Raw genomic sequence first — 24,904 nt, forward strand, 5'->3', positions numbered from 1 at the left:
AAACCGCCTGCAGCGGCGCTTTGTAGAAGAATGCCCCCCCCTACAGATAGTTAAAAAGTTAATTGGTGTCAGTGGTAACTTTTCATAGCGATAGATATTCCACATGGATCAAGGAACCCCTACCAACCTCTGGAGGAACTTTTTGAGTTTCTTAAAACCCTGGTTTTGAAAGACTGCCTTAGAATTTAAAAAGTAAAAATGAATGCTTAAAATGATCCCCCAAAACTGGCTTTTCACTGATGAAGTCCATTGATGAAATGCGTTGGATAGGACCTACAGGAACACATTACACATCAGACTTCTTAACCATTCTACAGAACCATTATACCCCACCCTGTGTTCCAAATTCCACTCAATACGGTATATCTACCTCTGTAAAAAAATCTATAGTAGAATAATTGCTCTTTATAATGTATACATTTTTTTTTTAAATCATTTTTAATATATTTTTCTTTCTTTTATTTTGTTCTTTTCATACATTTCGATTAGGGTCTGAATATAGCAGCGTTTTCAGAGTCTTTGTAGGTAGACAGAAGATACATAGCTGCACACTAGGTGTGGTCTCTGAAGAGCAGTGGGTGGCACCACTCTTGGCATTGCTCTGACCACACCCGTAAGGGTATACTTCAATGCTATTTCAATAAGAGGGACTACATGCTCCCTGTGTATAGGCCTGGGGACACACGGGACACAAGGGTCTTGGAACAAACTGCACTTTGACACCAGCCAATTTAGTTCCTTCATGAGAAGAAGATTTTGGGGCAGTTGTGGACACCAAGGCCATCCCATTCCCCAGATACTACAAACCCCAAAGCATGTCCTGCGTGGTCAATAGATTGTCCTTCGCTGTTGATGGCGGAGAGGTCACGAACAGAAGGATTCGGTAGAGAGCCGGTCAAGATATTATCTTCTCGCATATATATGCAAAACTCTGGGAACACCTAATGTCATGCCAGCTATCCGCATCAACGAGGTGAGCGCAGTCTTCGGCTTCCACTTCATCGTCATCTTCGTCGTACTGAATGGCAAAATTATCAGGTTGACCAGGCGCCCAGAAACTGCAAGAAAAAAAAAAAAAGAAATCAGTGGCCAGGCCAAAGTACTGAACTGCTGATTTTATTTAATAAAGAAGTGCCTAGAAATAGGTAAAATCTCTGAGATGGGGGCCGGGCCACCCCAAACCCTACGTGTTAGCTTTTCTGTAGAACAACTGAACCGCTTGGCTCATTCACCCATCCGAATCTCCACCAATAATCGATACTGATCCTACTGTACAGGTCACCAGCGTTATTGGTTGCTAAGATGCAGAGGGTGCCCTAGCAACCACGGTCCTGCTGGCTGGTGGACAAGTTTGTCTACATTCAGCTCTTTACGTCTTATTTTGTTTTAGTGTCTGAGAAGGAGGACTATGTGTCCCTCATCATTTACCTGGGGGGAGCCCACATATTGGATGGCCGCCTTATTTTAAAGGGGGCTTCCAAATTTCAATATCCCCCCTCCGACAGCTCCCCACATCCATTGGCCAGGGATGGGTGGTAGAAGACCTTGTTTTCATCAACATAGACCCAAAGTGCTTTTGCCAGGGAAGGGGCCTCCCCTGCCAACATACCTTCTCTAAGTTGAGAGCTTGTGACTTGGTACAATAAAGTGATGGTGAGATACCTTCCCTTGGTACGATTCAGCCATGGTGAGAGAGGGGCACATGTCCCCTGCCCCCACCTCCCCCTTCCCTCTTCCTGGCCAAGCAAACTGCGTTCTTTGATAAGGGTCTGGTGTGGATTTTGGAAGGGACCCCACACTTTTTTTTTATTCTGAAGAGATCTTCATTAAAAATAAAAAAAATTTAAAAAATAGCAAAGGCCACCCTTGCCCAAAAGTAATACCAGACCCTTATCCTTGATGAGTCTCAAGTATGGATTTTAAGAGGGAACCCCATGGGAAAAAAAAAAAGCGTGGGGTATCCCCAAACTCTGTTTCATACTCTTTTCCGAGAACATGTCCTGATTCTCCAAGCATTCATCCTGGCTGGCTAGGAAAAGGGGAGGGGGAGGGGCATTTACTTTTTTTTCTTGTGGTCTCCTTTATAATTCATATCAGACCCCCGCGCATGGAGGTTTGAGATAGATGAAGGGTTGCCACTAAATAACATTTCCCCGCCCCGGCTGCTCCGGCATGTTTTTTAAGGGAATTTAGCATTTAGCCACTTCAATGCCAGGCCAATTCTGAGTCTTCTCTCATATATGTAAAAATCTGTGTTTTTATTTATTTTTTTGATAAAAAATATTACTTAGAACCCCAAAACATCATATTTTTGTTTTTAGCAGAGGGCCTAAAGAATAAAATGGCTGTTGTTGCAATTTTTTATGTCTCACGGTATTTGTTTGTGCGCAAAACACAATATATAACCCAATTCTTTATTTATTTATTTATTTATTTATTTTTATGTGAAAGATGAAGTTACGCCGAGTAAAGAGATACCTAACATATTACATTTTAAAAATTCCACTTTAACATTTTTATTATTATTTATTTTATTACACATTTTATTTTTGTTTTTAGCAGAGGGCCTAAAGAATAAAATGGCGGTTGTTGCAATTTTTTATGTCTCACGGTATTTGTTTGTGCGCAAAACACAATATATAACCCAATTCTTTCTTTTTTTTTTGTATGTGAAAGATGAAGTTACGCCGAGTAAAAAGATACCTAACATATTACATTTTAAAAATATCACTTTAACATTTGTATTATTATTTATTTTATTACACATTTTATTTTTGTTTTTAGCAGAGGGCCTAAAGAATAAAATGGCGGTTGTTGCAATTTTTTTTTTATGTCTCTTGTATGTGTGCACAAAACACAATATATAACGCAATTTTTATTTTATTTATTTTTTAAATGTGAAAGATGAAGTTACGCCGAGTAATAAGATACCCTAAAATGTCACACTTTAAAAATTAAATTTTAACATTTTTATTATTATTTATTTTATTACACATTAGATTTTTGTTTTTAGCAGAGGGCCTAAAGAATAAAATGGCGGTTGTTGCAATTTTCTATGTCTCACGGTATTTGGTTGCACGCAAAATACAATATATAAGCCAATTTTTTTTTTTTTTTTATGTGAAAGATGAAGTTACGCCGAGTAAAAAGATACCCAACATGTTACACTTAAATAATAATAAAAATGTTAAAGTGGAATTTTTAAAATCTGGTATCTTTTTACACAATATATAACCCAAAACACAATATATAACCCAATTCTTTCTTCTTTTTTTTTTTTTATGTGAAAGATGAAGTTACGCCGAGTAAAAAGATACCTAACATATTACATTTTAAAAATTCAATTTTAACATTTTTATTATTATTTATTTTATTACACATTAGAGTTTTGTTTTCAGCAGAGGGCCTAAAGAATAAAATGGCGCTTGTTGCAATTTTCTATGTCTCACGGTATTTGGTTGCACGCAAAATACAATATACAAGCCAATTTTTTATTTATTTTTTAATGTGAAAGATGAAGTTACGCCGAGTAAAAAGATACCCAACATGTTACACTTAAATAATAATAAAAATGTTAAAGTGGAATTTTTAAAATCTGGTATCTTTTTACTCGGCGTAACTTTATCTTAAACATTACAAAATAAATAAAAAATTGGGTTATATATTTTGTTTTGCGCGCAACCAAATACCGTGAGACATAAAAAATTGCAGCAACTGCCATTTTATTTTTTAGGCCCTCTGCTAAAAACTAAAAAATACAATTTGTAATAAAATAAATAATAATAAAAATGTTAAAGTGGAATTTTTAATTTTATTACAAATTTTATTTTTTTGTTTTTAGCAGAGGGCCTAAAGAATAAAATGGCGGTTGTTGCAATTTTTTATGTCTCACGGTATTTGTGTGTGCCCAAAACACAATATGTAACCAAATTTTTTATTTATTTTTTTAAATGTGGAAGATGAAGTCACGCCAAGTAAAAAGATACCCAACATGTCACATTTTAAAAACTCCACTTTAACATTTTTATTATTATTTATTTTATTACACATTTTATTTTTGTTTTTAACAGAGGGCCTAAAGAATAAAATGGCGGTTGTTGCAATTTTTTATGTCTCACAGTATTTGTTTGTGTGCAAAACACAATATATAACCCAATTCTTTCTTTTTTTTAATGTGAAAGATGAAGTTACGCCGAGTAAAAAGATACCCAAGATATTACATTTTAAAAATTCCACTTTAACATTTTTATTATTATTTATTTTATTACAGATTTAATTTTTGTTTTTAGCAGAGGGCCTAAAGAATAAAATGGTGGTTGTTGCAATTTTTTATGTCTCACGGTATTTGGTTGCACGCAAAATACAATATATAAGCCAATTATTTATTTATTTTTTATGTGAAAGATGAAGTTACGCCGAGTAAAAAGATACCCAACATGTTACACTTAAATAATAATAAAAATGTTAAAGTGGAATTTTTAAAATCTGGTATCTTTTTACTGAGCGTAACTTTATCTTTCATATTAAAAAATAAATAAAAAATTGGGTTATATATTATGTTTCGCACGCAAACAAATACCGTGAGACATAAAAAATTGCAACAGCCGCCATTTTATTCTTTAGGCCCTCTGCTAAAAATAAAAAAATAAAATTTGTAATAATAATAATAATAATATTGAAAGTTATAGCGTCTACAAAATAGGGGGTAGATTTATGGCATTTTTTTTTTATTACTAGTAATGGCGGCGATCTGCAATTTTTATCGTGACTGCGACATTATGGCGGACACATCGGACACTTTTGACACTATTTTGGGACCATTGTCATTTATACAGCGATCAGTGCTATAAAAATGATTACTGTGTAAATGTCACTGGCAGGGAAGGGGTTAACCACTGGAGGGGGGGGGGGCGATGAATGGGTTAAGTGTGTCCTAGGGAGTGATTCTAATGCCCCATACACACGGTCGGAAATTCCAACTGAAAAAAAGTCAGATCGGATTATGTTGTCAGAAAATATGATCGTTTGTTGGCTCTATCTGACTTTTTATGTCGGAAAATCCGATCGCATAAAGTGCCAAGCATGCTCAAAAAAAATTGGAGACGAAAGCTGTTGGCTACTGGGCCTCTACGTAGTCCCATCGTACGTTACGAACGTCACCTTGTTCCGAACGATCGGATTTTCCGACAAATTTGTGCAACTGTGTGTATGCGAGACTAGTTTCGGGCCAAAATCCGTCGGAAAAAATCAGACGGATTTTGTGGTCGGAATGTCCGACCGTGTGTATGGGGCATAACTGTGGGGGGGATGGGCTTCAAGTCACATGACAGAGATCACCATTCCCGGTGGCAGAAAGCAGTGATCTCTGTCATGTCACTAGGCAGAACGGGGAAATGCCTTGTTTACATAGACACTTCCCCGTTCTGCGGCTCCGTAACACGATCGCCGGGAGATCGCGGGCACCTGCTAATCCCCGCCTCTTAAAGGGGATGTACAGGTACGCCCATTTGCCCACCGCTGCCATTGTGCCGACGTATATCGTTGTGCAGCGGCTGGCAAGTGGTTAAAGGAGCCATGCTCTTAATGACACTTAAAGTGAAACAATAAAAATGAAAAATTCCTTTAAATATCGTGCCTGGGGGGTCCCCTTAGTCTGCCTGTAAAGTGTCGCATCTGTACCATGAATAGAACCTGCTGCAGCAAACCTGGCAAAGAAAAAAAATGAAATTAAATTTTTCGTAAAAAAAAAAAAAAACGTTGCCGGCAATACAACATTTTTTAAATTAAAATGGCGTAGGGTGCCCCCCCCCAAATCCATACCAGACTCTTATCCAAGCACACAGAAAATGGGGGGGGGGGCGAGTGAGTTAACCATACCAATCTGCATGCCCTTAACATGGGGGGGTGTTGGTGCTTTGAGGCAGTGTGGGGGCTTTGCCCCCCCACCCCAAAGAATCTTATCCCCCTTAAGGACAAGGGCCTCTTCCTGACAACCCTGGGAAGTGGTTGTGAGGGTCTGCGGGCAGGGGGGCTTATCAGAATCGGGAAGCCTCCTTTAACAAGGGGACCCCCAGATCCCACGTCCCCTTGTGAATGAGTAGGGGGGAAAAATAATTGCACCACTGGTCCCGAAAAAAAACAAAAAGAAAGCTCCACCCACGACGAAGGCTAAATGTTGCCAGATGGCTCCACCCCTTTACCAATGTAAGAACTGTCAGACGGCGGAGCAGGCAGTCGGTGGTTAGCCTTCACCGTGGCCAGAGTTTTTTTTTATTTTTTTGGGGGGATCCGGCGGTGCGCCGGCCGTCTTGATTTTGATGATGGATCTACATCTACATTTTTATTTTTAATAAAGGAATTGTTAAAAACCGTGTGTGTTTTTATTTATTTTTTAAACTTTTTTGGTGAATGCATAGGGGGGTACTATGTACCCCATACTCACTCACATGGGGGGGACAGGATCTGGGAGGGCCCCCTTTTTGTTAAAGGGGGCATCCAGATTCCAATAAGCCCCCTGCCCGCAGACCTGGGTTGTAGGGAAGAGGTCCTTGTCCCCATCAACATGGGCACAAGGTTCTTTGGGCTTGAGGAAGGCCAGAGCACCCCCCCATGTTAAGGGTATGTGGCCTGGTATGGTTCAGGAGGGGGGGTGCTCACTCATCTCCCCCACCCCATTTCCTGGCCTGCCAGGCTGCATACTCAAGGGCCTGGTATAGATTCATGGGGGGACCCCGTGCAGTTTTCTTTAAACTTTGGCGTGGGGTTCCCTTTAAAATCCATACCAGACTCAAACGGCTTGATATGGATTGGGGGGGGGGGGGGGACCCACGTGCCATTATTTTTAACATTTTTGTATTGCCGGCAGTGGTCTTTTTTTTTTTTCATTCAGCCATCAGTGGGGAAGCCCGCTGACAGCTGATGACTCATCCGTTGTTAAGGACGTGGCGGCCGGCTTCCCAGCCCCGCTCCTTAACAACCAGCTGTTCACTGTGCGCTCGAGGGGCGAATGTCCCGATTCTCGGCCCGAAACTGTTCGCCCGTTTCGACCAGAAAACAAAATACTTCACATTGATGGAATTCAGCTTATGCAGCTATATAAGAGGGGAGTCTGATAGTTGGGGGGGGGGGGTCAGTGTCTTACGTTGGAGTTTTCTTCAAAGGAGTCCCGTCCACCCATTTCCAGGATCCATTTTCTTTTTTAAGACCGATCCACGAAGTCGATGATCGTGATATTCTACGTAGAAAGTCCTTCAGGAAAAATAGGGAAACTGTTACAATGTGACTTTTTTTGATATTTTCTGTTTTTTTTTTCTTATTAAACCCACAGTACTGCCAATCTCTCTGCACCACAGGAGCTTACACTCCGATCTTCTCATAGCAGTCAGTTGGATCACACACACACCAATCAGCAGATCTGAAGATATGAAATGAATGATGACGATACGAAAAACAAATCGGGTCAACATAATGAATACAACGAGACACAATTCTTCAAATGCCGCGTACACGCGATCAAATTGTCCGGCGCACTAACCGCATTTCACCGGACAATCCGATCGTGTGTGGGCTTCAGCTGACTTTTTCATCGAAAAAGTCCGGCGGACTTAGAAAGTAGTTTTGCAGCCCAATCTTTCCACCGGACTTGGGTTTCAGCGGACAATACGTTCGTGAGTATGCTAGTCCGGCGGACTAAGAATGACGCATGCTCTGAAGCAAGTACGAAAAAGGAAGCTATTGGCTACTGACTATTGAACTTCCTTTTTCTAGTCCCGTCGTACGTGCTGTACGTCATCGCGCCAGCAATCGCCGGACTTTCCGTGTGTCCGTGTGTGGCCAAGTCCATTTGGTAGAAAGTCCGCCGGACTAAGTACGCTCCAGACTAAGTACGCCGGACAATTCGATCGTGTGTACGCGGCAAAAGAACAAACGCACCCGAAACATAACGGAAATATGCATATGTCTATCTGAACATAAAACAGAAATGGGTGGGATTTTCTGTTCTTCTGTCCTTGTGCGCATGCACACCCATCTACCATTCATTACCACCTTATTACACGTGTAGCAAGGTCTCTGGCCTTGTCCAGTCTAATAAGACCTTTCCAGGCCAAAGATCACTGATATCCTTCTTTATGTGGTGGGTTGTGAGGGATAGTGGGTGCAAGGTGGACAAACGTGTTGGGCACCAGACATTTCTTGAGGTTTTGTTTCTCTTAACAGTCCTTTTTTGCATTTTGGGGGGAAAGAGGGTCAGGGCCAGGACACCCTTAGTTGCAAACTCATTTGGCAGACTCCGAAACTTCAATAGGAGGACAGCTATACAGGGAAAGGCGCCACTCCTGCACGTGCAGGATTGCTGTCTCCTATGATAACTCAACCATATCAGTTCTTTCAGCTCCACTACAACGTCTACTTGTAGTTCTTCAACACTGAGCTCCTGGTCTCTCACTAGACCCAATGATTCACTGACTATGAATCGCTTGAGCTCCTCCAAGTTTGGCGGTGGCATCTCCCTTAAGCGTCACGCCCGCTTCTCTGCTGGGTCCCTAGCTTGGCACTCCAGATACTTCTCAAGCTTCACCCCTGCTGACCGGCTCGGACCCTGGCTTGACTCACAAGGCTGCTCTGCAAGCGTCACCTCCACTGGTCACCACTTGAAATTTCTTGATTCTCCACCGCGCTCGTTCGGTGAGAATGCTGCTCCGGTACTTGCTTCAGTTACTCCCTGGTAAAAAAGGTAGTTGGTCCTTTTGTGGCGACAGCTTCCCTTTTACCTCCGACCACTGACAGGTTCTCCGGCCGGCAGAACCATCACTTCAGCTTGGACTTCAAACAGCAATCCCAACCCTACACTGCTCTCTTACTTCTGGATATGCCCTCACACAGCCTGGCAGCCAGATGCCCCCAGGATAGGCCCAATCTCCGGCCTAGCAGCCCGGGGCTCACGACACACATCCACCCAGACAGCCTTCCATCACCTGACTCCACCTGAATGTATATAGGCTCTCCCAGCAGGCCAAGGGATTCAAGAAAACCCCTGCCCATTGGCTGAGATACCCCATACACCCATAACCTGACCTTGAGTTGTCTTTCTCATATCTAATACCACCAAATGCCCGGCCACCTAGTGGTAGAAGAGAAAAGTACAACCAGTCCAAGCTTAGGGAGAAATCAATGGATCTCTAACAATTGACATGGGTAACTACTCCTGGCAAATTTGTGAGGAGCGTCCCTGACTAAACCCCAGGGTGCTACACACATCTACTATCAGAGGTATCCTCAAAAAGGATAAATGCTCATTACATTCCCCTTGTGTCTACACTCACCATCTCTTCTTGGCTATCAATGACCACCAGGTGGGCTTTATTGTCCTCGCAGCTTTTTTTGGCATCCATCCACGATCGTATTTTAGGGAACCGGAAGTAGCAGCTTGTGCCATGGTGCACCCAGCCTTTAACACACAATGAATCAACCGAACCTGAGAGATGGAGAGAAAGGAAAATAACAGAAGGGGAGAGAGAGTTATATAGTTGGTAAGGTTGAATAAAGATATCAGTCCCTCCAGTTCAACCTGTGTATGTGTGTGCGTTTATATCCCTACCATTTCCATATACTTGCACATTGTGTTTGAATAATGAAAAGTCTTTTGAATGTATCTACACTCCCCACTCACACTACCAATCCTACTACTATCCTTACCTCTCTGACAGTATAACTATTTTATACTCCTACAGCCCCCTTAACTGAACTCCTCCATCTTCCATAAATTAGATTCTCCATCCCCCAAAAACGGAGGTCCTTCAACCCCTCCTAACTGAGATCCTCCATACCCCATACCTGCAGTCCTCCATCTCCTATAACTAAGCTCCTCCAGCCCCCCTAACTGAGCTCCTCCATAACTGAGGTCCTCCAGCCCCCATTACTGAAGTTCTCCATCCCCCATACCTGAGTTACTCCATCACCCATAACTGAGATCCTCCATAACTAAGGTCATCCATCCCCCAAAACTCAGGTCCTTGACCCTCCATAACTGGTGTGCTCCATCCCCCATAACTGAGATTCTCCATAACTAAGGTCCTCTATCCCCCATAACCATGGTCCTTTATCCCCCATAATTGAGGTCCCCAGCCCCACTAACTGAGCTCCTCCATCCTCCGTAACTGAGGTCCTCCAGCCCCCATAACTGAGGTCCTCCAGCCCCATAACTGATGTTCTCCATTCCCCATAACTGAGATCATCCATCCCCCATAACTGAGATCATCTATAACTAAGGTCCTCTATCCCCATAACTCAGGTTCTTCGTCCCCATTAACTGAGGTTCTCCATCTCTCATAATCTCAGATCCTCCATCCACCATAACTGAGATCCCCCATCCTCCATAACTGAGGTCTTTCAGCCCCATAACCGAGGTCCTCCAGCCCCATAACTTAGGTCCTCCATTCCCCATAACTGAGATCCTCCCTCCCTCATAACTGAGATCATTCCATAACTAAGGTCCTCTATCCCCCATAACTTAGGTCCTTCGTCCCCATTAACTGATATTCTCCATCCCTCATAATCTCAGATCCTCCATCCACCATAACTGAGATCCCCCATCCCCCATAACTGAGATCCTCCATGACTCAGGTCCTCCATCCCCCATAACTCAGGTCCTCCATCCCTCATAACTCAGGTAAACCATAACTGAGAGCCTCCATTCTCTATAACTGAGGTCCTTCATCTCCCATAACTGAGATCCTCCATACTCCATAATTGAGATCCTCCGTCTCCCATAACCATGGTCCTCCATCCCCCTATAGCTGACCTCCTCCATCCGCCATAACTGAGTTCCTCCATCCCCCATAACCATGGTCCTCCATCCGCCATAACTTAAGGTTCTCCAGCATGCTTATTAGCTTTGTTGCCCTATTCTGGACTGTAACGACACCCCGTGTAGGAAAGGGGTTAAAGTCGTTTAGGACATTCCCTTCCCAAACACCAAGGCAGCTACCAAACACTGCAATCAGGCGAACAAGAAACCCATACGAATAATTCTCCCCCAAGACGAGATGAGCCTCCGTGTTGGGGGTCATGCAGGAATAAATCTTTATTTTGAGCTCTCACACAAATATATACAGCAGGATGAACATACAACCTCTCACCAGAAACCTAATTAACATGAGCTAGTTATCTAATCCTTTAGACAGCCTAGGTGACTCAGAGACATGACCTTTAGGGGGTATGGACCTGAATCCAAAGTATCCCAAGGGTCCCCAGGCATACAGCTCACAAAGAGCACCGTTCCCCCAAATGCCAGGGCCCATGATCGGTCGGCAAGAGGCTAGCATTCAATCCCCTCCAAAAGCCTCTGTCCCGGCTAGGTCTGTCACATGGACTCACTCCAGTTCTAGCACATCCTTCCTGAGAATTGGTGAACAGAATTGGATGGCATACTCAATTCTGTAAAGTGGTAGAATTATAGATTTATCGCTGGAGTAAATCCTTTTTTTAACCCATGCTAACAGTCTGCTGGCCTTGATGTCTGCAGCTTGGCATTGCATGCCATTGCTGAGCCGGTCATCTTCTACAACAAAATATTACAGCGCACACGTGCAAGAAAGACATTTACCTCCTGAAAGGCTATTTAACACACCTAGACGTTTCCAAAAAGCATTATCAAAAAATATGGGGATTTGAATCTTGTTTGTCATCTTCTAGGACCCCCAGGTCTTTTTCCATCCTCAATTCCCCTAGAGGTTCTCCCCCTAGCGAGTAACTTGCATTCATATTTTTTAGGTTTTTGTTATTGTGATGGAACTGTTTGGGCACCCTGGCTGGGTGCTTCCGTTTGTCAAACCACGCCTCCTGCCCTCCACACCGCCCAGAGCAGATTGAGAGCCAATACCAGTCCTTTTTACCCCAAGCATCGTACGCAGACAAGATGTGAGGTAAACTCCAAAGCAATGACTGTTTTTTTTTTAACAGAAATACAGGCTTTTTATACACTTAAAAAGTAGGTCAGTCAGCGCATGAACAATAACCCAAATATTTACCCAAAACATCACACAATGGTTTATGCAGTGGCGGAACTGCCAGGGTCACAGCAGTCACACTTGGCATGGGGCCCTGGAGTTTCGCCACTGTGGGGGAGGTGGAGGCGCCTGCTGCTTCTAGTTAGAAGCATTGGGTCGGGAGATAGGCACACAGAGACATTGAGCAAGGAGAAGGAGGGGGAATAACTGACACTGAGAGCAGGTGAGTGCCAGTGTCACTGATCTAATCCCCCCACCACTGCTGCCTCTGATTGAACCAATCCCACCCCACCACTGCTGCCTCTGACTTATACCACCCCCCCACCACTGCTGCCTCTGACTTATACCACCCCCCCACCACTGCTGCCTCTGACTTATACCACCCCCCCCACCACTGCTGCCTCTGACTGATCCCATCTCTCCCCCATCAGCCAATGGTGATGGAGGATAGGGATGACATTTGTGCTAGTGGACTGATGTCATCCCTATCCCCACTACTTGCCTGATGTCATTCCTATCCTCACAACTGCCACTAATTTCATCCTTATCCCCACCATTGCCCCCACAATCATCCCTATCCCCACCACTGTTCCCAATGTCATCCCTATCCCCACCACTGCCCCCAATGTCATCCTTATCCCCACCACTGCTCCTGCTGTCATCCCTATCACCACCACTGCCCCAATGTCATCCTTATCCTCACCACTGACCCTGATGCCATCCTTATCCCCACTACTGCCCCAATGTCATCCCTATCCCCACCACTGCCCTCAATGTCATCCCTATCCCCACCACTGCCCTCAAACTCATCCCTAACCCCACCACTGCCCCAATGTCATCCTTATCCCCACCACTGACCCCAATGTCACCCCCTCCTCCCCGGCTGCCACTGATCCATAGAGGATTCATGGTTTCTTGCACCGGGACCCTGAAGGTTCTAGTTACACCTTTGGGTCTATGTAATGAGGTAGAGCTGACTTATGGCTACTCCCATCATAGGGGATCCTCCAAGAGTCCATCAAATTAGCCAACATATACTAGAAACATTTAAGTTCATTAAACAACTAGCCACCAAGACAATATTGTGATTAATCAGAGATCTTCCAAGCCTCAAGGTCACAACAAAGTAAATTCCACATTAGTTTGCTAGCAGATAGAGACAATAGGTCCTAATTAACACAATTAACAATGGGTGAAAGACAGGTGGCTGGAGCTGCTGACATCAACATCTGCTATGAGTCTCACAGTGTAAAGCAGTCATTGCTGGTGATGGGGCGGCTAGGCCCTGAACAGAGATCCTGGGCCTAGATTTCCAGAGTCTGTATCTTCTGGGGAGACATGAACTTGATATCATCAACAAGACTACTCCAAGGGTCCCCCAGGCACCCCTCTCCCAAAGAGTAGTGTTCCTTTAAAAGCCAGGGCCCATAGTCAGCTAGCCTGCAGTCCCCTCCAAAAGCCCCTGTCCCAGGTGAGTCTGTCACAGTTATGATAAAAGGTGTTTAAGAAATAGATCCGGAGATGTTTAATGTTCTAAACCAGTGGTAGGCAATCTCAGCGATCAGTGTAGACCTCATCATACATCTGGAGGTCATGCCTGTGGCTGCCAGGCTCGCAATGCCACATGGGACTTATATTTCCACAGCAGCTGCAGTGCCAATGTTGCCTACCTTTGCCCTGTAGAATCTAGACCTCGCATATGTGAAGGAACTATTAATGTCATTGTAGCACCCTCTAGTTAGGTAGGTGCTAAGGTGAGGATTTTTCTATAGAGTAGGAAAATGTAGGCAGCCCTAGTTGGTAGCTAGGCCTGTTTGTTTTCATTCTGGGTAGGGTAGGGAGTGGCTCAGGGTAGGGCTTGGTGACTCACAGGGAGCATCACTGTCACCTCCCTCTTCTTTCTAGTAGGTTCTAGAAAGAGAGGAGGAGAGGGGAGGTGGAGCTGCCTGGGGTATTTTGATCAGCCTTGACCAATTCCCAACTTGGATTGGCAAGAGGCAGGCCTCCTTTAAATACCCAGGGTCAGCCAAGCTGGGGAGGAGTTGTCAGTGGAAGAGCTGGAGGGAGAGATTATGGAGGCTGTCGGGGCCCACTGGGAGCTCCCCAGCCTGGGAGGGTGACCTTGGGCTGGAGATCAGGTGCATCCAGGAGGAGAGAAGAGATCCTGGAAGGAGAGGCACATGAGAGAGCTAGGAGAGGACAGCGGGAGAGAACACTGCTAAGAGATTCCAGGGAGTACAACTGTTCGCAGCCTGGAGGGCTGGTGAGGGAGCACAGTCGGGAGGACTGCGGAGGCACGCCTGAGAGAACCGGGAGTTTGAAGTTTGAGAGATGGGTGCAGAACCAGAAGAGAGGACTGTGGGAAGGGCAGCGGTGAGAGGTCATTGCAGCCAGTCTGGCTGGCAGGGCCTGAAGAGAGCTATCTGGAAGCGGTAGCTGAATAGAGGACAGTTAGCTCCCGAACTATTTCTACACCACAGGGACCCAGGGCCCCTGCCCGCAAAAGGCAATCCACTGACGCCTGGCTGAGTTAGATCAAGCCTAACAATGCGGTGCTAGCTAGTCTGGAGGAGTAACGGTCTGTAGCAAGTGAAGTGCTGGAGGATTAAGGGAAAAAGGTCTTAAGCAAGAGTGTATATAGAAGTCCCAAGCAAGTTATACTGGATCTCCTGGGCATCCCATAATTTCCCTTTCCCATCCAAGTTCAATCCCCTCAATAAAAAAAACAAAAAAAAAAAGCTTATGGACTGTTCTGTGTCTCTGAGTGATGGAGAGAGGGATGTCTGGCCGGGCAGGGTGACACAACGTTCAGCAACCCCTACGGGGGCATGGCTACATATATCCCAATCCTTATCCTCTGCTCCTCAGATAGAAGAAACGTGTCCATTATCAGAATCCACCCAAAATTGTACACTATAGGGCTTCTCAGACCTGAAGAGGCCAAATACCAGTCAGGGCAGAGTGGAGCATTTTGACTTCATTGGCATTTGGGGAAAAGATGGCTTGGTGGGTAAGGTGTATAAGGTAAACTTACTGTTCCCTTTCCAGATCTCTTCAGCCAAGTCACCCAGAGCTGCCAAAATCCTCTGATGATCGTTGGATAAAGAACCTGAAATAAAAAAGAAATTAATGTCAACTTTTTCTTTACAGGGGAGGGGAGGAGAGATGGGTTTTAGATGATTCTGATGGGGCTTTAATGTAATATGTGAAAAGACGGAGCAGACCCCAAAAGTAAGACCCCGGGGAAAAGAGATTGTTAGGAAGAAATGATCATGACTTCATTTGTAACCAGTTCCATTAAAATGGTTAGAAAAATTATAGATTTTGCCATTAGTAAAATTTTGATGGAACGGAAACTCTCAGTTGCCTAAATAAAAATTGGCTTGAAAAAAAAAAGAGCAACCTAACTTTTATTTAGATTGTGTTTTTTGAAGGGGGGGGGGGGGGGGGGTGGTTTGAGATGTGTTTCATTTGTTTTTGTTTAGGTGTCTATTTCTATTAAAAAGACATCCAAGTGGAACTGAAGAAAGCAATTCCTTCTCTCTACTGAGGAGATCCACAGATCTGGGTTCTTCACATCTCCACCAGGAAAGCCTGATTCAGGGGTTAGGAGATGGACATTTGCTAGTTAGGTGCTACCCCGGATGGGAGGATAAGGGTTAATGTCCTTCCTGGTTCTCTGGTTTTGGCGTGTTACCTTTAGGACCGATACCACTGGTCATGTGATATAAAAGACAGTGGTCCGGAACCGAGGGCCCGGGCCTAAGAGTATCAGAGCCTGGGCCTGAGAACCCCATAGCCCAGGCCTGAGCACTTAAGAGCCCCTCAGAGAACATGACTAAGCACCCATAAGGGAGAGTATTGGAGAGTTGCACCCGTGAGGAGTACACAAATTTTACCTGCTACTGCCATAACGTAGATCAGTGATTCTCAACCAGGGTTCCTCCAGAGGTTGCTGGGGGTTCCTTCAGCATTGGGCAATTTCTGCCTGTGGTGTGTGTTTTTTATAGGGCAGGGCAGCTGTAACCAACACCTCCAATCTCATCTCATTGATAGGACTCCAGTTGGCTGACACCTCACTCCAATTAGCTCTTGGAGATGTCATTAGTCTAGGGCAGTGATTCTCAACCAGGGTTTCTCCAGAGGTTGCTAGGGGTTCCTTCAGCATTGGGCAATTTCTGCCTCTTAGATAAGTTCCCACCGACACCATTGATCTTTTTAGCTATCTGTAAGGAGGTAATTCTTCCCAATGACCACAAGTGTAAGGACCATTATTCCCACTGACCATCACACTAACGTATCATGAGTTGTAGATTTCCAATTTTTAGCAGGGGGTTCCCCAAGACCAGGAAACTATTTCAAGGGTTCCTCTGTGTTGAAAAGGTTGAGAAAGGCTGACGTAGATTGTCCACTGTACCTGGGGTTCCTCCCCAAAGATACCAGATACTGGGAAATGTCACTAATGGAACTAAATGCACATGGGCTCTACCTTTGCAGGTATGTCGGGGCAGCACATTGCCTGAGTTAGGAATAGGGGTGTAGGAATAATCCTGGTTTTGCATGTTGGACTTGAGATGGTAATTTGCACTTTTCTAAATAAAGCTTTGAAACTTTGTTTCCCCCTGGTCTGAAGTTAATAGAGGGGTGTAATGCAAGTAACCTGCACTCTTCTACAACTTTGGCTCACTAGCATACTGGGGTATGAAGAGACAGCACTGCATCCTGGTGCAGTACAGCCAATGGTTACCATGGGTAACAAAGGTCTACCATCAATTTAAGCAGCCTGTCGGTAGCGTTGCAGGTGGTGCGGCCTCTAGCAGCGAGGGAGTTGCTGTTGGCACTCCTTCTGCAGCGGTCTGTCTCCCATAGAAATGGGAGCCGATTGGCATAGCTGAGGTCCCCATCATTTACAGAGGTACAGAAGCTCAAAAGTCATGCCAAGTGCACATGTGGAGTCAACGCTATGTGCACAGCAGGGCCCATTCTGCTACTGAGGACAGTGGAAATTGCTAAACAGGTGGTTTGATCAGTGTTTGGCATGGTCTTCAACAGTGGGAGTGTACATTAACAAGGGGACCCAAGGGTTTACTAATGAGCAGTTTTGGTGCAAGTTTACATGGTATGCGTTCATCTCTAATGCCGCGTACAACGAGCAGACTTTTCGAAAGGACTAGGTCCGACGGTCTTCCTGATGGACTTTCAGCGGAGGTCCGATGGACTTTCTGAACAAAACGGACTTGGCCACACACGACCGGACTAAGTCTGTTCGAAAGTCCATCCATTTTGAACATGATGACGAAACGGGACTAAACACGGAAGTTCAAAAGCCAGTAGCCAATAGCTGCCCTTGCGTCGTATTTTGTCCATCGGACTAACACACAGACAGTTTTCCAGATTTTCAGTCCGTCAGACTCGAGTCCATCGGATAGATTTGAAACATGTTTTATTTCTAGGTCCGTCTGACTTTTGGGGAAAAAAAGCCGCTGGACCCTACACACTATTGAATTGTCCGATGGATTCCGGTCCGCCGGACCAAGTCAGTGGGAAAGTCCGATCGTGTGTATGCGGCATAAGAGTAGAGGCCTGCCTTAAGGTCAAGTATTGCCTGATGGCAACCTGAGCCTTGTCCCAAGGCATTTAATGAAAACGGCACAAAGTAAAGGTACCCCATGTGTGTGAAGTAAAGTGATCATGTTACAGGTGCCTAGCATAGCCAAGAGGAACGCACCCTGGGGTAGGCCTTCCATGTGATCCAAACTTTGCGCCCAACAAGTAGGGGAACAAGGAGGGAGGGTCACCAGCCCTGCCCTACAGGTTGCCATCATTGAAATCTAGGTTTAGTTCTACAAAGTTGGAGTACCAAAACAGACAATTTGGTTATTAAGACTTGTACCCAGTTTGTTCTTCTTTGAAAAATGGATACGTATGTCTGAACTGAAGACATTTGGCTTGCAGGTTAATGAGTGTTGCTTGGATCGTCTTCGAGAAGCTTGTTGAGCTGCTTTTGAAGACACCATTTACCCACCTTCCTACCCTGATGCTACAAATACATGGATATGGTGTCAAAGAAGAAGGTGAAGATGTGCTACTAAATATTGTCACATGCTTGTGGACACCTGACATCATGGGCTCGTCGGACATTCCATTTAAAAACCTAGACTATTCATATAGACAAAAAAACTCACTGTATTGTTAATTTAAGCACAAGAACAACCATTCTGTGTAACAGTCTCTCTCTCTCTCTTTCTCTCTATCTTTTTTTCTTGTCCTTGTTTTATCTGTCCCACGCATTGTCTGTAACAATACGTTGACCCAACTTTGTAACTATAAAGCCTCATACACACGATCGGACTTTGTACAAACTTTCCTGTGGATTTTTGTACAAAGGGCGTTGGCCGAGAACTTGTATTGCATACACACACGGCAGGACTTTTTCAGCCAACTTTCACCAAATCATGTGGTTTTTATGCTCTTTATCGCCACCTTTGGTAAACTTCTGTATTGTTGTCTGATCTTTTGCATTGGTTCTGAGCATGCCTATTTGTACTTTGTACAAAAACTCCTATGGTTTTCTGTACACACGATCGGACTTTGCTCCATCTGACTTTTGTTGCCAGAAAGTTTGTCCGTTCGCACAGCCAACAAAAGTCCGATAAAAACCAAAAAAGTTTGTCCGATGGAGCGTAGACACGGCCGGATGTTGCTCCAAAACAGCTAATTTGCATGTTTGTTGTCAAAAAGTCTGATCGTGTGTATGGGCCTTAACACTGCCCACTCTTCTGGGAAGGATTTCCGCAAGATTTTGGAGGGAGTCTGTGGGAATTTTTGCTCATTTGCAAAGTTAGGTACTGTTGTCAGATAAGAAGACCTGGCTCACCAATGGCTTCCCACTTCACCCCAAAGGTGTTCAGTAGGGTTGAGATCATGGTTCTCTGCAGAACACTCAAGTTCCTCCTCCCAACATACCTAAATGAGCTTGGAGGACATCCCATTACAATAGCTAAATGAGCTTGGAGGACATCCCATTACAATACCTAAATGAGCTTGGAGGACATCCCAGTACAATAGCTAAATGAGCTTGGTGAACATCCCATTACAATACCTAAATGAGCTTGTTGGACATCCCATTACAATACCTAAATGAGCTTGTTGGACATCCCATTACAATACCTAAATGAGCTTGGAGGACATCCCATTACAATACCTAAATGAGCTTGGAGGACATCCCATTACAATACCTAAATGAGCTTGGTGGACATCCCATTACAATACCTAAATGAGCTTGGAGGACATCCCAGTACAATAGCTAAATGAGCTTGGTGAACATCCCATTACAATACCTAAATGAGCTTGTTGGACATCCCATTACAATACCTAAATGAGCTTGTTGGACATCCCATTACAATACCTAAATGAGCTTGGAGGACATCCCATTACAATACCTAAATGAGCTTGGAGGACATCCCATTACAATACCTAAATGAGCTTGGTGGACATCCCATTACAATACCTAAATGAGCTTGTTGGACACCCCATTACAATACCTAAATGAGCTTGGTGGACATCCCATTACAATACCTAAATGAGCTTGGTGGACATCCCATTACAATACCTAAATGAGCTTGGAGGACATCCCATTACAATACCTAAATGAGCTTGGAGGACATCCCATTACAATACCTAAATGAGCTTGGAGGACATCCCATTACAAAATAATGGCTATTAATATAGAGTTACTCCTCTTTGTCGTTATAATATCCTCCACTCTTCTGAGAAGGCTTTCTATAAGATTTTGAAGGGTGTCTGTGGGAACTTATGCTTATTTGTGAGGTCTAGTACGTGAGGTCTAGACTGATGTTGGATGAGAAGATCTAGGTCACAACTGACATTTCAATTCACCCAAATGTGTTCATTAGGGATGAGGTCAGGGCTCTATGCAGGACACTCAAGTTCCTCCACACCAAACTGGTCAAACCATGTCTTTATGGAGCTTATTGGAAATGAAAAGGACTTTTCCAAGTTGCGACAAGGCTGGAAACACAGTGGAAATCTAGAACCCCAGTCACCCAAAAGAGAATTTGTGAGGTCAGGTACTGATGTTGGATGAGAAGACGGATCACCATCGGTGTTCCATCCCAAAGGTGTTTTGTAGGGTTGAGGTTGGGGCTCTGTTTGGGACACTTAAGTTTCTCCACATGTCTTTATGGAGCTGGCTTTGTACACAGGGCACAGTCATGCTGGAACAGAAAAGGGTCTTCACCAAACTGTTACCACAATGCCAGAAGAGCACAATTGTCTATACCAGGCTTGTTCAACCAGTGGTCCCTGGGACTTTAGGGTTCCTCTGGAGGTTGCAAGGGGTTCCTTTAGTTGTGACAGATTGATCTCCCACCCACAATTACCACAAATGTACGAGGCAATTTTCCATTGACATCCAATGTAAGATGACTCTTCTACAATGATCACTAGGGAGGGGTTTAAAGTTCTATCCAAGCACAAGTTAGCATTGAAGTTTGGCTGTTTTAGCGTCCATCCTAAAGCTGGACCTTTTAATAATTCGATAGGAGCCAAATGGCATGTAGAGAAGAGATATTTCTACCACTACTACACATGACAACTTCCTTGTTATCAATGGTCTCTGGCACCCTTTGTGCCCTTAGCAACATTACAGACCAGGAATAGCCAGTCATGTAAACAAAATGGTTCCCCCAAATGCCATACCAGACCCTGTAGGCCTGGTATGGATTTTAAGGGGGAACCCCATGCAAAGATCAAACAAAAAAATTTAAAGTGTGGGATTATTATGACATCATTGACCAAATATGGTAGAGTCGGGCAACCCCCATCCCCATATATATACGCACGCATGACCATAAACGCAAGCGATGGGGTGCCTACTCATAAAAACATTGATTGCGATTGTGTTACATATTGACGCGTACGCCAGAGTGAAAGAGATAATTCTAGGACCAGGTCTCCTCTGTAACGCTAAGCTGATGACCCTTTAAAGTGCCGCCTGTGGAAAATATAGGGTACTAAAGTTTGTCGCCATTTTACGGGCGCATGGAAATTTAAGGTTTGGCATGTTGGGTATCTATTTACTGGTGCAATCTCAAATTTTATATATTTTTTTAAAAAATCTGATAATTTTTTTGCATTTATGTGCCCTAAAATTGGAGCATTAGAGCATTACTGATAGATCCAAGAGTTCTCTAAAATCTTCCCCACATTGTCCTGTTCTAGAAAATCCCACCCATTCCCAGAAACCGTTCCCCATGGATGTAGGTCCAGTAATCAGGACCTGTTGGTGTAGGGACCACTGGAGGCTTTAATAGGGTCATCCACTGAGCCCATTATAGGTCCCCTGTTAGAATGTGTAATTACCTGCTACTTCATTAGATAAAATATGTTTCATGGAAGACTCAATTTCCGCCACTTTACTCATCACCTCAGATTCTGCAGAAAAGAAACACCAAAATTATTAGTTATAAATACATTTTTCTCAGTTTCATACATCCCTGTGAGCCACACACATAGCACCTTGGATTTATCCTGAATGCTTTGAGGGATCATAGCTCCCCATTCTGTACACAACCCCTCTTTAGAACAACCCCCCACCACCACCAACTCACTTCTAAAGTCCATTATAAAGGTTTCCATGACCTTCAGTTTTTCGAGCATCAAGGAATCTGGTGGAAGAGAACATATAGCTGGTGAGTAGAGCAGACAGCCCATTGCCTACCGTCACTCCCATCACCACATGGAGGTCCATCTTACCATGCTGGGACAGTCCCTTCACTCTGGATTGCACCCCTAGACTCAGATTCCTCAGCTTCACCTCCATGATGTGCTCTGTCTGATCCACCCCCTGACCTGCCGGAGACAAAGTCAATATTTCACATTAGTCACCCCTGTCTATTTGTGCGGAAGTGCAGCGAGGTGTGGTGACAGTGAACACACGGAGTCTGGTTGCATTAAAACTTGAAACCTGTATTGAGCAGAATGCCAACGTTACAAATACCTTAGCGGGGGGAACACCACTTAGGAAATAACTCATGGCTCAATGTAGTCAATGATGTGACTGAGGAGAGGTGGGAGCCTCTCTACTGCTACAGCTACTGATCTCCTGACCCCTGACCATGACATCATTACTGACTTACCATGTCTTGTTCTGCACTATATCTAGGTAACCATTTTGGTAGAGGAGCAGGGCTTTGCTTCCTCATGGCAGAGCTGCCCCCCCAGAGATGACAGATAATCTGACAGCTGATGGGTCAATGATAGTGGTTGAGGAAGCACAGATCCACATAATGAGTGAAGCAAGGAGCAGAGAGATTCTTGCACTGCAGATCCTTATGTACAGCTTCCTTTCTAGCAAGGAGAACATTGAGCAGCACAATAGCGTCGTCACCACATCCAGGGCTGGATTAACATAGGGGTTTGTGGAGCTGCAGCTCCAGGCCCCTCCCTCAATATAGGCCCATGCCAGTGGCTTATCAATATCTGTGTGCCTTCTTGGCAGGAAGAGGGGCCCTCTGTGCCCTGCACACATGGAGGAGACAAGTGTTAGTCACTGCTGCCAAGGCTTGTCTCTGCAGATTTCTGACTCCTATCACAGGATCTGTTAGCCCACGTACACACGGTCGGAGATTTTGGCAACCAAATCCGTCAGATTTTGCCCGTCGGATTTAGTCCGACGGATTGTGTCCGAAACTGTTGCATACACACGGTCGGGCCAAGTTGGCGAAAAATCAGATCTTTCAGAACGTGATGACGTAATTTCGTTACGATGGGACTACATTCAGGCTAGTAGCCAATAGCTTTGATGTAGGAATTTGATCTGAGCATGCATGGCACTTGGTCCAATGAAAATGCTCTACACATGATCGGATTAGGTCCGTCCGGCCCAGTTGGTCGGGAAATATTTCCAACATGTTGGAAAATTGGGTCGGACGGAGATTCGGACAGAATCAGTCTGATGCATACCACACACAGTCGCACATGTCATGTGCAGTGCCCACCATGTCGTGCTGTGCCCACCATTTCATGTCATGTGCATTGCAGTGGCCCCATGTAATGTGCTGTGCCCAGTATATCATTTGCTGTGCATTGCAGTGCTCACTATGTAATGTGCAGTGCCCTCCATGTAATGTGCTGTGCATTGCATTGCTCTTCATGTGATGTGCAGTGCCCACTATGTCATGCTGTGCCTTGCAGTACCCACCATGTAATGTGCAGTGCCCACCATGTCGTGCTGTGCGTTGCAATGCCCACCATGTCATGTGCTGTTCCCACCATGTAATTTGCAGTGTCCACCCTGTAATGTGCAGTGCAATGCAGTGTCCACTATGTAATGAGCAGTGCCCACTATGTTGCGCTGTGCCTTGCAGTGCCCACCATGTCATGTGCAGTGCCCACCATGTCGTGCTGTGCCCACCATGTCATGTCATGTGCATTTCAGTGCCCCCATATAATGTGCTGTGCCCACTATGTCATGTACTGTGCATTGCAGTGCCCCCATGCAATGTGCTGTGCCCAGTATGCCATTTGCTGTGCATTGCAGTGCTCACTATGTAATGTGCAGTGCCCACAATGTCATGTGCTGTACATTGCAGTGCCCTCCATGTAATGTGCATTGCATTTCTCTTCATGTGATGTGCAGTGCCCACTCTGTCGTGCTGTGCCTTGCAGTACCCACCATGTAATGTGCAGTGCCCACCATGTCGTGCTGTGTCTTGCAGTGCCCACCATGTCATGTGCTGTTCCCACCATGTAATGTGCAGTGCCCACCATGTCATGTGATGTGCCCACCATGTCATGTGATGTGCCCACCATGTCCTGTGCAGTGCTCACCATGTCATGTGCTGTGCCATTCAGTGCCCACCATGTAATATGCTGTGCCTTGCAATGCCCGCTATATAATTTGCTGTGTCCACCTTTTCATGTGCTGTGTCATGCAGTGATCCCACCATGTAATGTGCAGTGCCCAACATGTAATGTGCTGCTCCATGCAGTGCCAACCTCGTCATGTGCAGTTCCCACCATGTAAATTTCTGTGCAGTGCTCACCATGTCATGTGATGTGTTGTGCCCACCATGTCATGTGCTGCGCCATGCAGTGCCCGCTATATAATTTGCTGTGTCCACCTTTTCATGTGCTGTGTCATGCAGTGATCCCACCATGTAATGTGCAGTGCCCAACATGTAATGTGCTGCTCCATGCAGTGCCAACCTCGTCATGTGCAGTTCCCACCATGTAACTTTCTGTGCAGTGCTCACCATGTCATGTAATGTGCTGTACCCACCATGTAATGTGCTGTACATTGTCCACCATGGCATGTGTCGTGCGGTACCCACAATGGAATGTGCTGTGCAGGGCTCACCATGTCATGTGCGGTGTCCACTATTTAATGTGCTGTGCTCACAATGTAATTGCCTGTGCTGTGTCGTGCAGTGCCCACCAATGTGCCCAATGGAATGTGGCATGCAGGGCTCACCATGTCATGTGCGATGTCCACTATTTAATGTGCTGTGCTCACAATGTAATTGCCTGTACTGCGTTGTGCAGTGCCCACCAATGTGCCCAATGGAATGTGGCGTGCAGGGCTCACCATATCATGTTCGGCGTCCACCATTTAATGTGCTGTGCGGTGCTCACAATGTAATGTGCTGTGCTGTGTCGTGCTGTGACCACCATGTCATGTGGTGTCATGCAGTGCCTACCTTGTCATGTGCTGTGCGGTGCCCACCATGCAATGTGCAGTACCCAACATATAATATGCTGTGCCCACTATATAATTTTCAGTGCCCATGTGTAATGTGCAGTGCCCACCATGTAATGTGCTCAGCTGTGCCTGCCACGTCATGTGCTGTGCCCACCATATAAGGTCCTGTGCC

The 24,904-nt window shown here is 45.0% G+C and overlaps 1 protein-coding gene across 3 annotated transcripts in view; it reads right to left on the bottom strand.

Moving 5' to 3' along the window:
• Window positions 1-443: 443 nt before the first annotated feature.
• The window catches only part of LOC143981430 (asialoglycoprotein receptor 1-like), a 48,857-nt gene continuing 24,396 nt past the window's right edge, over window positions 444-24,904 (bottom strand). For all 3 annotated transcript variants that reach the window (XM_077479261.1, XM_077479260.1, XM_077479262.1), the window contains 7 exons: window positions 21,786-21,881; window positions 21,641-21,697; window positions 21,393-21,464; window positions 15,043-15,117; window positions 9,324-9,475; window positions 7,142-7,248; window positions 444-1,058 (listed from right to left, as the gene is read on the bottom strand). In XM_077479261.1, coding sequence (XP_077335387.1) covers window positions 896-1,058; window positions 7,142-7,248; window positions 9,324-9,475; window positions 15,043-15,117; window positions 21,393-21,464; window positions 21,641-21,697; window positions 21,786-21,881 — 722 coding nt within the window. In that variant the 3' untranslated portion in view covers window positions 444-895. The remainder of the gene's footprint in view (window positions 1,059-7,141; window positions 7,249-9,323; window positions 9,476-15,042; window positions 15,118-21,392; window positions 21,465-21,640; window positions 21,698-21,785; window positions 21,882-24,904) is intronic.

The sequence above is a fragment of the Lithobates pipiens genome, unplaced genomic scaffold, assembly GCF_037356315.1.
Source record: "Lithobates pipiens isolate NorthernLeopardFrog02 unplaced genomic scaffold, aLitPip1_a1.2 Scaffold_157, whole genome shotgun sequence".
NCBI lineage: Eukaryota > Metazoa > Chordata > Amphibia > Anura > Ranidae > Lithobates > Lithobates pipiens.